Source organism: Podarcis pityusensis (genome assembly GCF_964106645.2).
Source record: "Podarcis pityusensis genome assembly, chromosome: 9".
Lineage (NCBI taxonomy): Eukaryota > Metazoa > Chordata > Lepidosauria > Squamata > Lacertidae > Podarcis > Podarcis pityusensis.
The window spans coordinates 10,922,284-10,935,489 of NC_138034.1; the positions used below are offsets into that span (position 1 = coordinate 10,922,284).

Genomic DNA, 13,206 nt, shown 5'->3' on the forward strand with positions numbered 1-13,206 from the left:
TCATTTAGCCATGTTCTAAACTCAACAGTTGGTGCTTTCTCCATATTCTGATTAGTGCAAAACAAGCTTTCTGATCCTCAAGTTAGTTACTTTTGTGTCTCAAGAACAAAGGAAGGTCCTAAGTTGGTTCAATGTACTGTAGATACCAACACTGCCCATCCGTTCCATTTTTCATCTCCTGTTGTTTCCGATATCTTGCAGTACTCAGTGTTCGGCATGGAATTCCGATCATGATGGGAGCCAATATTGGTACTTCTGTCACAAACACCGTTGTGGCGCTCATGCAAGCTGGAGACAGGAACCAGTTTAGAAGGTACCAGTGTTTTAAACTTAAGCTACAATCAAATATAGGAGCAGGTTGTGATATTTAACTGTAGAAATTCCCAAAATGTATGCAATGACATTTTTATTTATACTGCATTACAGTATTGCATGATATTCTGTGAAACCCCCTGAGATCTTTTGATGAAGCATGGTATATAAATTTGATTAAACAGTTTCTTTTACTGGACAGTTGAGAAAAACACTGATTGCTTCCTATATTATCTATAAAATTAAAATAGTAAAAAATAAAGTACGTCACTCTGTTTTCCACCTTTCTCACCCTACCCTCAGTGGCTACATGCTTAAGACAACGCCTCTTAGCACACAAGAATGCATTATTCATCTGCAAAATGCGCAATAATCGGGTTAGATGAATATTGGTTGAAGCCTTGCAGCAGTACTAATATGCAGGGGTGAGGTAAAGGTAAAGGGACCCCTGACCATCAGGTCCAGTTGTGGCTAATTCTGGGGTTGCGGTGCTCATCTTGCTTTATTGGCCGAGGGAGCTGGCATACAGCTTCCGGGTCATGTGGCCAGCATGACAAAGCCGCTTCTGGCGAACCAGAGCAGCGCACAGAAACGCCGTTTACCTTCCTGCCGGAGCGGTACCTATTTATCTACTTGCACTTTGACGTGCTTTCGAACTGCTAGGTTGGCAGGAGCTGGGACCGAACAACAGGAGCTCACCCTGTCACGGGGATTCGAACCGCCAACCTTCTGATCGGCAAGTCCTAGGCTCTGTGGTTTAACCTACAGTGCCACCCGCGTCCCATGCAGGGGTGACGTATCCCCCAAAATATGGGCCTTTATAGTTTGGGGGCCCTTGAGCACAGGATAGCAGTGAGTCCCTCAGCCATTCCAATTCTCCTCATACCATGCCCCTCTCTCGACCCATTGAAACTGAAATGGTTGTTGCCCAATATGGCAGTTCTCTGTGGTCAAAGAAAAACACGAGCATTACTACTTCACTAGTTGCCTTTTTTAAAAAAAGAAATGTTAATAGTATAACATCCTACAATACTTACAAGCAACTAACATGACTAGTGAAAGCAGCTTCTTGTATCGGGTGCATCTGAACTGAGCGGTAAAGGGAAAGGGACCCCTGACCATTAGGTCCTGTCGTGGCCGACTCTGGGGTTGCGGCGTTCACTTCGCTTTATTGGCTGAGGGAGCCGGCGTACAGCTTCCAGGTCATGTGGCCAGCATGACTAAGCCGCTTCTGGCGAACCAGAGCAGCGCACGGAAACGCCGTTTACCTTCCCGCCGGAGCGGTACCTATTTATCTACTTGGACTGGCGTGCTTTCGAACTGCTAGGTTGGCAGGAGCAAGGACCGAGCAATGGGAGCTCACCCTGTCGCGGGGATTTGAACTGCCGACCTTCTGATCGGCAAGCCCTAGGCTCTGCGGTTTAACCCACAGCGCCACTGAGCGGTGGCACAGCAGGGGAAGAGTTTGTGGTCTTATTTAGATGAATGAACTTTGGGTTGTTCCTGTGTCCATATGACTGCTACACCTTGTGTTGTGGAGCATGTGCTCCTTTCATTATCTGCACATCAGTGCTGCCTGTTTGTGTATTGTGCCCTGGGATTGTGAGATTGACGTCACAAATAAATCTTCTTAAGCCAAATCATATCTACCCTACATTTGTACAGTAACCTTTTCATACAGTCCTTGTCATAAAACAGCATTGTGAGATTGGTCGTTATTAATCTTTTATTACTGAATCCAAGAATTAATAATTTGCCTGATGATTGTATTATCAATTGGTGGTTGGTTTGGAGTCCTCAGAGTTTGAAGGTTTATTCTGATGTTGCAGTTTCTTTAACTGACTTTGAGCATTGGTGCCATTGCCTGTTGAAGTTGTCTCAGGCTATCGGCACCACATAGCAAACATAGTTGTGCTTTTCTCTCTGCATATTTGCAAACGAAGCAGACGTTTTGAGACAGGGCTGCCGACTCTGTAGGGATGAGATGCCTTTGACCCCCACAATATCCGATGGGAGGGAGGCCGGGGCCCCTCAGGGTTGAGGGGGCAAAGAGGCCAAGCCAAGCACAGTATGGTTTCAGTGCCCAGCCCCACCTGAGTGTGAGAGAGGAGGAGCCGCTGGCCACCCCCAAAATGTGACATCACACACGCACCATATGCCAGGCATGTGATGCCACAAGAGCGCATTGTGTGACAGGCTCCCTCAATCTTGGGCACAACATGGCACCTCTGTTTTGAAAGCAGCATAGGTTGCCAGTGCTCTCTTCTCAGTTGCAAACCAGGACTAAGTAACACCACTCCTGAGAAGCGGCTTAGTCATGCTGGCCACATGACCTGGAAGTTATACGCCGGCTCCCTCGGCCAGTAAAACGAGATGAGCGCCGCAACCCCAGAGTCATCTGTGACTGGACCTAATGGTCAGGGGTCCCTTTACCTTTGAGGGACGCGGGTGGTGCTGTGGGTCCCAGCTCCTGCCAACCTAGCAGTTTGAAAGCACGCAGTGCAAGTAGATAAATAGGTACCTCTCCGGCGGGAAGGTAAACGGCGTTTCCGTGCGCTGCTCTGGTTCGCCAGAAGTGGCTTAGTCATGCTGGCCACATGACCCGGAAGCTGTACACCGGCTCCCTCGGTCAGTAAAGCGAGATGAACGCTGCGACCCCAGAGTCGGCCACGACTGGACCTAATGGTCAGGGGTCCCTTTACCTTTACCTTTACCTCCTCAGTTGTGAACCAGGACCAAGTATCACCACCCCTGAGACTTCCTGCCATCTGTGGAAGCCAGGAATGCTCAGCAATAGGAATCTTGAGCAATGAGGTGGCAAATTTCCTCTCTTGTTCTTAATCCAGACCTTCCAAGTGTCCCTATATTCCGGGGACTGTCCTAGATTTACAGAAGTCTTCCCAGTTTCTGATCTGATCCCGGAATGCCCCACTTTCCCTTAGAACTTCCGTAGTTTCATCAGAGAGGTGTTGCAGGGTATGTTAATCTACCATGATAAAGAATAGATTACTTGCTCCTTTCTCTTAAAATAATGTTAATTTACCTTTCTTTGGTGTCTTCCAGCATGTGGGTTTACCCTTTTGTCTTCCTTTGCTTTTTCTGCAGGGCCTTCGCCGGAGCAACAATCCACGATTTCTTTAACTGGCTGTCAGTGGCTGTCCTATTGCCTATTGAAGTTGCCACGCACTATCTGTATCACCTCACCAATGTCATTATGAACTCGTTTCAGCTTGAAAGTGGGGAAGATGCCCCTCAGCTGCTGAAAGTGATCACCGATCCACTTACAAAACTTATAATCCAGGTAGGCTTTTTCCTCGGTTAGTTAATATTTGCCAAAGCATCTTTAGGTACTCAGATATGACTTGTCCCTCCCTAATAGTATCGTCGTTCTTATGGAGGGAAGGCTTCTGAGCAGATGTTATTGTTATTCCCATGAGTTAGAATCTTGTTTTTGAAAAAATATGCTTCTTAGAATGTGCACTTTGCCTTCATAGCTTGACTTCAAAGAACTGAGAACTGAGCTGAGAACTGATCATAAACCATCTCTCTCTCTCGTATTTTTCCATGTATAAGACTATTTTTAGGGACTCCAATTTAAGAAAATAGGGGGGAGATTGCCCCATGTATAAGATGACCCACAGTTTTTCACATAATTCTAAAGTAAAAAAACCCCCAGTCTTCTACATGGAAAAGTACGGTGTTTCAGTTTCCAGACATAAGAGACATAAAAGCCTCGCAACATTACAATAAAAATAGATTAGAATTGGTTGGGAGGAATCGTGGAGGTGAGCTAAAGCAAGCTCTGTGAAACACAGAAAATTCAGCGCTTGAGCATCCCAAACTAATGTCTGTCTTCTGGAATCCACTTGGAATGTTTTCAGCAAAGGGAGTCCACCCCACCAGCCCTGGTCATAGGTTCCAATGTCGAACAGCTGTTAGGGAATTTCTCCTAATGATCAGCTGAAATTTATCCTCATGGAAATTAAGCCTGATCAATCTAATTCTGCCTTCTGTGCCCTTCAGAGTTTGAAGAGTGCTATCGTGTGTCGCCCCCACCCCGACCTCTTCCTTTCTATTTTCAGGCTAAGCATACCTATTTCCTTTTTGCCTTTCCTCTTAGGATTTGTTTCTCATACTAACTGCCCTCACGGGTACAGGAAGCAAGTCCTGAGATGAAAGGGCATGCTACTTAAATACAGGCCCAATTGGCTTAAGACCAAAGCGGCAATAATGATTCCACTCCCTTTTTGTTGATGCTTTTTCGACTGCTGTGATAGGAAAAAAAGCTTAATACAGTGTTGCGTGGAGGTAAAATACAGAGAAGATCCATATGTTATGGTGTTACAGTGCGTACCATATGTTGGTTTTCAGCTAAGTGTTGTCCCGAACTCAGACCCAGGTGGCTTAAATGTCTAGGCAGAGGACCAGAGTGAAGTCTTCTCCCCTTCGGTCTGCCATCCAGGCTTTGCTTAGGCAGGATATCCTGTCATCCTTAGCAGCTGGCCAGGGTGATTCCCCAACAGTTGGCCCTTGAGGCAGTCCTTGCCTGCCCTCTGGGAATTGAGGGGTGTCCGCGAAGGGTCACAACTGCCACCCACCCACCCCGGGACCAGATAAGCAGCCATTATGGTGTTATAGTGCTCTGTCCCAGCTCCTGCCAACCTAGCAGTTCGAAAGCACACCAGTGCAAGTAGATAAATAGGTACCGCTGGGGCGGGAAGGCAAACGGCATTTCCGTGCGCTCTGGTTTCCGTCACGGTGTTTCGTTGCGCCAGAAGTGGTTAGTCATGCTGGCCACATGACCCGGAAAGCTGTAAATGCTGGCTCCCTTGGTGTGAAAGCGAGATGAGTGCCACAACCCCAGCCAGATGGGGTATAAATAATTATTATTATTTATTGTTGTTGTTGTTGTTATCATCCCCTCTCAGTGGGATACAGGCCACTAAGTGTTACAAGTCTGTTCCAGTGGCTCATCTAATTATTTTTTACTACAGGAATGAATTTCAGGCATTCATATCTAAGGGAGAATGTAAAAGGGTGTACTTAGGTACATCACGAGGGTGGGGAACTAAATTTTTCTCTCTTTCTGATATAATCCCAGCTTCAGGACTAGGACTGTCTCTTTCTCCACACTTGCAAGTAGTGCAGATACACTGACCCAACCAGGTTTTAAATGAGACCATTCCTATCTGCCTAGCTAGCCCTGGATCGTGTTATTTGGTTCTAGTAGACTGTGACAACACAGGGAAGCGGGTGGCGCTGTGGGTTAAAGCACAGAGTCTAGGACTTGCCGATCAGAAGGTCGGCAGTTTGAATCCCCGCAACGGGGTGAGCTCCTGTTGCTCGGTCCCTGCTCCTGCCCACCTAGCAGTTCGAAAGCACGTCAAAGTGCAAGTAGATAAATAGGTACTGCGCCGGCAGGAAGGTAAACGGTGCTCCCTCGGCCAATAAAGTGAGATGAGCGCTGCAACCCCAGAGTCGGCCACGACTGGACCTAATGGTCAGGGGTCCCTTTACCTTTACCTTTTAGATTGTGACAAAGAGATGGAACTTGGGACGAATGTATTATTAAATGATGCAATAAACCAAACCTTATTTCCCATTTGCTTTAACAGCTTGATAAATCGGTGATAAGTGCAATTGCTACAGGTGATGAGGAAGCAAAAAACAAAAGCCTAGTGCTAACTTGGTGCGAAACCAAGACCGAAGTGGTAAGTATTAAGTTCCTGTGTTCCATAATGTACATTAGATATTGTATCATCATTAAATAAGCAGTCCACCTGACTACAAATCTTCAGAAGGGGAGGTTTTATCCAGCCTCAAAAATAAAAGATTAAAAATGCTGAAATTGGCTTTACAATTCTTCCTTCAAAGATTATAAATATTGCGTTGGGGTATCATATCACTGCTTTACAGCTACTGAAATCTAGATCTTTGAAACACAATTTTATTCTAATTTGATTAATACCAAACTTTTTATTAAATTTGTTTGTTATGAAACAATTTAAAAAATTAAAAAAATAGGGAAGGGAAGACCTCCCAGGGTGAGAGACGAGGATTAAGAGCTGAGAGAGAGAGGAAGGAAGGAAGGAAGGAAGGAAGGAAGGAAGGAAGGAAAAGGAAGGAAGAAAGGGAGGGAGATTTAGTTTTGAGATTCATTGTTTGGATTGGCACAATCATACTACTTAGCATTTGTATAATGCTATAGAGTGTTCAAATACATCCAAGCTCTGCTTGGCAAGGTAGATTAATAATAATAATATTATTAGCCTCATTAATAGAATACTTTTCATTATGATGAGTGTGGGAGGGAGGCCAAGAGAGGATTCATCCATTAGAGGTATCCTACTTTAACCACTGTGATGAGTTCTTTGTTATAGTGCTTTTGAGATGTGCAATAGATCATTACAAGAAAACCCTGTGACCTTTCCCAGTCCGCATCTGTACTGGAATTGTTTATTATTATTATTATTATTATTATTATTATTATTATTATTATTTTATCACTTGTTTGGCAACGCTGGGCTCCTTTGCAGGGAAAGGCTGAGATTACAAATTTAATAAATAAATAAATGTGGAGCGTTTATTTCATTGCTCTGCTTTATTTGTTGATGTCTAGGATCCAATGAATGTTACTATCCCACCGTGGGAAAATTGCACCTCCCCAGACCTTTGTTGGAGAGATGGAAATTTGACCTGGACGATACGAAATATATCCACCACAGAATATATTAAAAAATGTAAGTAAAACGCCGCTTTCTGTATCTCATAACGTAGAGCTTTTTCGGGCTTTCGAGTCCAGCAATCCATCTCTGCCCCTTGCATTGTAAAACCTCTTCGCAGAGACGGCAAAATATAAAATATTATGGCGATGGCTCTCTATCAATGGGTGTGATTCAAACGTTGCAGTGGTGCCATTCTGATCAAAGGTATGCCTGTACAAAAATGAAGTGTGCAGTGTGTGAGAGAGTGTTGGGGGGGGGGGAGGTGATATACCGTATTTTTCGCTCTATAGGAAGCACCTTTTCCCCTCCAAAAATTAAGGGGAAATGTGTGTGCGTCCTATGGAGCAAATGCAGGCTCCTTGGCTTCAGCGATAGCAACGTGAAGCCTCCGAAGCGCAGGGGGAGTGTGTTGCTTTCGCTGAAGCCTGAAGAGTGAGAGGGGTCGGTGCGCACAGACCCCTCTCACTCTCCAGGCTTCAGGGAGAGCCGCCTGAAGCCTTCGGAGTGCAGTGCGAGTTCCTGCTGCCCTCCGGAGGCTTCGGGTTGCCTTCACTGAAGCCGGGAGAGCAAGAGGGGTCGGTGCACACTTCGCTGGAGAGGCACTGCACAGTTTTCCCTCTCTGCGCAGCGCCCCTTCAGTGAAGCAGGAGGAGAAATGAAAGGGGCTTCGTTTCTCCTGCCGCTTCGCTGAAGGGGCACTGCGCAGAGAGGGGGAGAATTTTTTTTCCTGTTTCCCCCCTCTAAAACAAGGTGCATCCTATAGTCGGGTGCGTCCTATAGAGCGAAAAATACGGTAATCTTGGCTGGGGAATTTTTCCAGCACTGGAAAATTGTAGAGGCAATGCACCCAAACTGGTTGTGGTGCACTGGAAGATTGTGATTGTTGTCCAACTATCTTTCATCTAAGGCAGTCTTAAAATAAGTCTGTTTTGTGAGACACATCAGGTGAGGCAAAACGCAACAGTGCTGTGAACTGGTTTAAATATTACCACCCACAATGGAAGCACTGCCGAAAAGCTCCTGGTAATACTATCTAAAGGGTTAGTCTTTGTATTGATTGATTATTGATTCATTCATTTTATTTCACAGAATCATAGAATCGTAGCAATGTCCACCCCCTGTAATGCAGGAGTCTCAGTTATACTGCTTTATATTTTTAAGGAACCGGAATATAATGTAGGTTTACAAACCTACATTAAAGCATCAAATAAGACAACCCAGAATAAAACACTTCAGAAGAAAATCAAATATAAAGTATACATTCAAAGCAACATAATTAACAGGAAACTAAAAATATTTTATTTTCCTGTTTAGGGAAACTTTTAATGTTTGATGTATTACAGTATTTTAATATTTTTTTGCAAGCCACCCAGAGTGGCTGGGGAAGCCCAGCCAGATGCGCGGGGTATAAATAATAAATTATTATTATTATTATTATTATTATTATTATTATTATTATTTATTACAAAGAATTTCAAGTACAGAATGCACAAGTAATGCAGCAAAGTTAACAAAAAAGTCACCTTAACATTTCAAAAGAAAACATTACTAAAGGACGTCAGATATAAAACGCACATTGGAAACAGCATAATTAGCAAGAAATAAAGTCTTATATTTTCTAATATTAATATTTTATTGAAAGAATGTCACTTATGAAGAAATAAAGTGATACAGAGAAAAAAGGGGGAAGGATGTGTATAAGAAAATATATATATATACAAAAATGCAATGTAATAAAGTATTACCTTAAGCGTAGAACATGGGTAGGCAAATGAAGGCCCGGGGGCCACATCCGGCCCAATCGCCTTCTAAATCCGGCCTGCGGACGGTCGGGGAATCAGCGTGTTTTTACATGAGTAGAATGTGCCCTTATATTTAAAATGCATCTCTGGGTTATTTGTGGGGCCTGCCTGGTGTTTTTACATGAGTAGAATGTGCCCTTCTATTTAAAATGCGTCTCTGGGATATTGTGGGGCATAGGAATTCGTTCATTTCCCCCAAAAAATATAGTCTGCCCCCCCCACAAGGTCTGAGGGACAGTGGACCGGCCCCCTGCTGAAAAAGTTTGCTGACCCCTGGCATAGAACGTATCTGCTGCTATTGCTGCCAGTCTGCCTATGGCAGTTCAGTGTGGGCAGCAGCTGTGGAAGCTCGGACTTGATGACCTGGGTTTGCGCTCAAAGACAGCCAAGACTAGTAGTTCTTCAATGCCAGGCATGTCCAATGCATCAATTGCGATCGATCAGTTGATTGTGGGATGAATGTTCGTAGATCGTGCGCCTGCCCCCTCAGGGGAAGCAGCCAGTACCCGCCTGCCCACCTTGCACCCATCCCTGGGTAGTAGATCACTGCCAGTTTTTATATTAGATCGTAGATCACAGCTTAGTTCAAACTGGACATGCCTGTTCTGTGCCATCGATGTTGTCAACGTAAAACATGCAGTGTATCCCATCTATCTGCCCCAATGCATTCCAGAATAGGGAGACCCCTTGGGAAATACAGTGGTACCTCGGGTTAAGTACTTAATTTGTTCCGGAGGTCCGTTGTTAACCTGAAACTGTTCTTAACCTGAAGCACCACTTTAGCTCATGGGGCCTCCCGCTGCACCACCGGAGCACGATTTCTGTTCTCATCCTGAAGCAAAGTTCTTAACCCGGGGTACTATTTCTGGGTTAGCGGAGTCTGTAACCTGAAGCGTCTGTAACCTGAAACGTATGTAACCCAAGGTGCCACTGTACAGTCATACCTTGTGTTACAGCCGCTTCAGGTTGCATTTTTTTCGGGTTGCGGACCACCAAAACCCAGAAGTATTGGAACGGGTTACTTCCAGGTTTCGGCGGTCGCGCATGCGCAGAAGTGCTAAATCGCACTTTGCAAATGCGCAGAAGTGCGGAATTGCAACCCGCATGTGCGCAGACGCGGCTTGCGAACGTGTATCCCGCACAGATCACGTTCGCAACCCGAGCGCCCACTGGTATATTTTGGATGGATAGATATAGGAAAAGGTTTTTTTGTTATCATTGTTTCCACATGCTGCATCGCCATGGAGGTGAGGGGAGTTGCACTTGCATGGGGAATAACATGCAAACTTGACAGCTCCCAGAGCAGACTAATTGTGTGCGTGTGTGACTAAAAATTCTGTATCTTCCCCCCCCCCCGCCATAGGTAATCACATTTTTGTAGACTCAGGCCTCTCAGAAACTGCCGTTGGCCTCATCCTCCTTGCCTTCTCGCTGCTCTGTTTGTGCGTTTGCCTGATACTCATCGTTAAATTACTGAATTCCGTACTGCAAGGACAAGTAGCAAATATTATCAAGAAGACATTCAACACGGGTAACAATCTCTCTCTTTCTTTTTATTACATAGCATAGTAAATAGAAATATGTTAAGCACAATGTATAATGGCTTTTCTTGTCCATAATGTAGTGGAATCAATAAAAGCTAGTGCAACATGTACCAGTGGGTCATATATTTTTGTCTCTGGAGGAACAGAACGGTTTTTATCCAGCTCTCGTCCCTGGTCATAAGTGGCCAGGCAAGCCCATTCTGTCAAATGTCATATTTGGACTTTTTAAGGCAGGATCCAAAAATCCAAACAAAAAACCACACCTGCATAATTAAAAAATGTTTTTTTTTTAACTATAAAGCACTTAGAAAGCGGTCTGAGGGCTTCCATGGCTCTATCTCTTTCCCACTTAAAAATCACTTGCTTCTGCTTGCTGTGATTGTTAAAAACTTTTGACCAATAAGTCCCTGGAAGCAACAGTATGCTATGGGGTACCATCTCTCCGTTGGTAATTGTATGGAGAGAAAAAACCCAGTTGCTTCTATGTACCTATGGGGATGAGTTTACAGGGACACTGTATGGAAAAAAGAAAGAAAGATGGCTGCCTGATCCATTGGATGCAGACCAGGAAGGTTCACTCCAAATTGTGGAGCAAACTGAAATATTTTCCCATTCCTGCTTTTGCCTGTACCTATATATCACAAAGATATATGCTGTGGGTTAAACCACAGAGCCTAGGGCTTGCCGATCAGAAGGTCGGCAGTTCGAATCCCCGTGATGGGGTGAGCTCCTGTTGCTTGGTCCCTGCTCCTGTCAACCTAGCAGTTCAAAAGCACGTCAAAGTGCAAGTAGATAAATAGGTACCACTCTGGCAGGAAGGTAAACGGTGTTTCCGTGCGCTGCTCTCGTTCGCCAGAAGCGGCTTAGTCATGCTGGCCACATGACCCGGAAGCTGTACGCTGGCTCCCTTGGCCAATAAAACGAGATGAGCGCCGCAACCCCAGAGTCAGTCACGACTGGACCTAATGGTCAGGGGTCCCTTTACCTTTTTATATATCTCCAAATGAAAAGTACTGGGCTGCATAGAGGGCGGAAATGTTAGAAGCCCTAGAATTTTTTTGTCACCCATCATACATTCATGAAGCTGCATGGAAGCTGCTTCCTGTGGTCCTTTTCCATTTAGATATGTGAGTTTTCCCAACCAGTTGGCAATTTTCTTCTGCTGAGGGGCCAGTTGGGTGGAAGAGATCCATCTGTTTGGCCTTTACAGCATTTGTACACTTACTGAAGTAGCAGATCAGAAGTATAGGACGGGATGTTTGTGAAAGAAACTTTATTCTGCAGTAAATTTATGAGGCAGGGGACATTTCAGCCTCACCCAGTAAAGTATCCCTCAACCTGATTCAAATAATATCTAATGGTTGCACTCCAAGCTCTGCGATTCAGAAGGTAGGGTGCCAAGCAGGAAAAGGCAACAAATGTACTTTAAACTTTCCAAACGCAGAAAGTGTTCTATGAGGCAAACATACCTAGCGGACAAGTCACCACCTTTTAGCTTCTTATTTCAGGTAAAGATCAAATGACTTTCAAGTCTTCTGGCAAGTGGTTTAAGTAGGGCACCTTGTTGTTTAGCTAAACAGTTCCACACATAATTTTGAGCAGAATATTCTGACTCTGATGCCTCCTGTCCTTTTGTTTTCCAGATTTTCCTTATCCATTTGCTTGGGTGACAGGATACATGGCCATGTTAGTTGGTGCTTTTATGACTTTCGTTGTTCAGAGCAGTTCCGTGTTCACATCTGCTATTACTCCACTTGTTGGTGAGTGCTGTGTGGAAGCATTTTAAGTAACAGTTTTTGGGGTGGGGGTGTTGAATTAGCCTAACTTTCAGCTGCTAAAGTTAGGAGCAAATGAGGTAATTCCAGGTTTTTATATAATACTATGTATATTTTTGTCAGATCTTTTAAAGAAACAAAAATAAATCTACACGATAGACCTGCCTAGATCTCTAGTGGTAGACTATGGCATAGAAATGGAAACATTCCCCCCGCCTCCTCTGCTCCCCATTTCTTATGACTTGTGGCTTTAGACTGACAGCCCATTGCCATGCTTCCAAAATGGGGGCTTGAAAGAAACGGAATTTTACTGTAGACACAATAATACAATACAAATATTCTATTCTATGCATGGGACCGCCTTTGATGCCAGTTCAGAAAATTCGGCTGTTGCAGAATTCAGCGGCGAGATGTTTTCAGCATATAACACCGATCCTGGCTCAACTGCGCTGGCTTCAAATTAATTTTTGGGCCCAATTCAAAGGGCTGGTTTTGACCTATAAAGCCTTAAATGGCTCAGGACCACAATGCCTCAAGGATCCCATATGAACCAATCGCAATCCGAGGTCCTTCTTTGTGTGCTTCCCTCCATAAGAGGTCTGGAGGGCGATAACAGGAGAACGAGCTTTTCCTGCAATTGCTCCCTGCTTGTGGGATGCTCTCCCCAGAGAAGCTAGCCTGGTGCTTTTGTTAAATAGCTTTAGGTGTCAGGCAAAAATGTTCCTCTATAACCAGGCCTTGGGCTGATTAAACCACCCATGGCCTTTTAAATGTCTTTGTGGGAGAAGAGGTATTGGGTATGTTTTTGTTTTTGTTTTTTTGCTTTGTGTTTCCATTCTGTCTTTTTATGTTGTAAAAAGTCTTCGGATGAGGGGTGGTACATAAATTTAAGAAATAAAAAAATTGTATATAAAAATGCAGGAATGTTTTGATACAGCTGTGACTTTAAGTGGTAGTAGGTAAATTGCTATCCCTTAACCTTATAGTTTTATGGCCGTCTTAATGGACGCCGTAAACATGAAATACTTTGGAGTCTTCAAAGTGCCAT

The 13,206-nt window shown here is 44.4% G+C and overlaps 1 protein-coding gene across 2 annotated transcripts in view; it reads left to right on the forward strand.

Moving 5' to 3' along the window:
- Positions 1 to 13,206, forward strand: part of SLC34A2 (solute carrier family 34 member 2) — a 28,962-nt gene that overhangs the window by 13,075 nt on the left and 2,681 nt on the right. For both annotated transcript variants that reach the window (XM_081019976.1, XM_081019977.1), the window contains exons 6-11: positions 202 to 313; positions 3,418 to 3,613; positions 5,928 to 6,023; positions 6,932 to 7,052; positions 10,203 to 10,370; positions 12,027 to 12,143. In XM_081019976.1, coding sequence (XP_080876102.1) covers positions 202 to 313; positions 3,418 to 3,613; positions 5,928 to 6,023; positions 6,932 to 7,052; positions 10,203 to 10,370; positions 12,027 to 12,143 — 810 coding nt within the window. The remainder of the gene's footprint in view (positions 1 to 201; positions 314 to 3,417; positions 3,614 to 5,927; positions 6,024 to 6,931; positions 7,053 to 10,202; positions 10,371 to 12,026; positions 12,144 to 13,206) is intronic.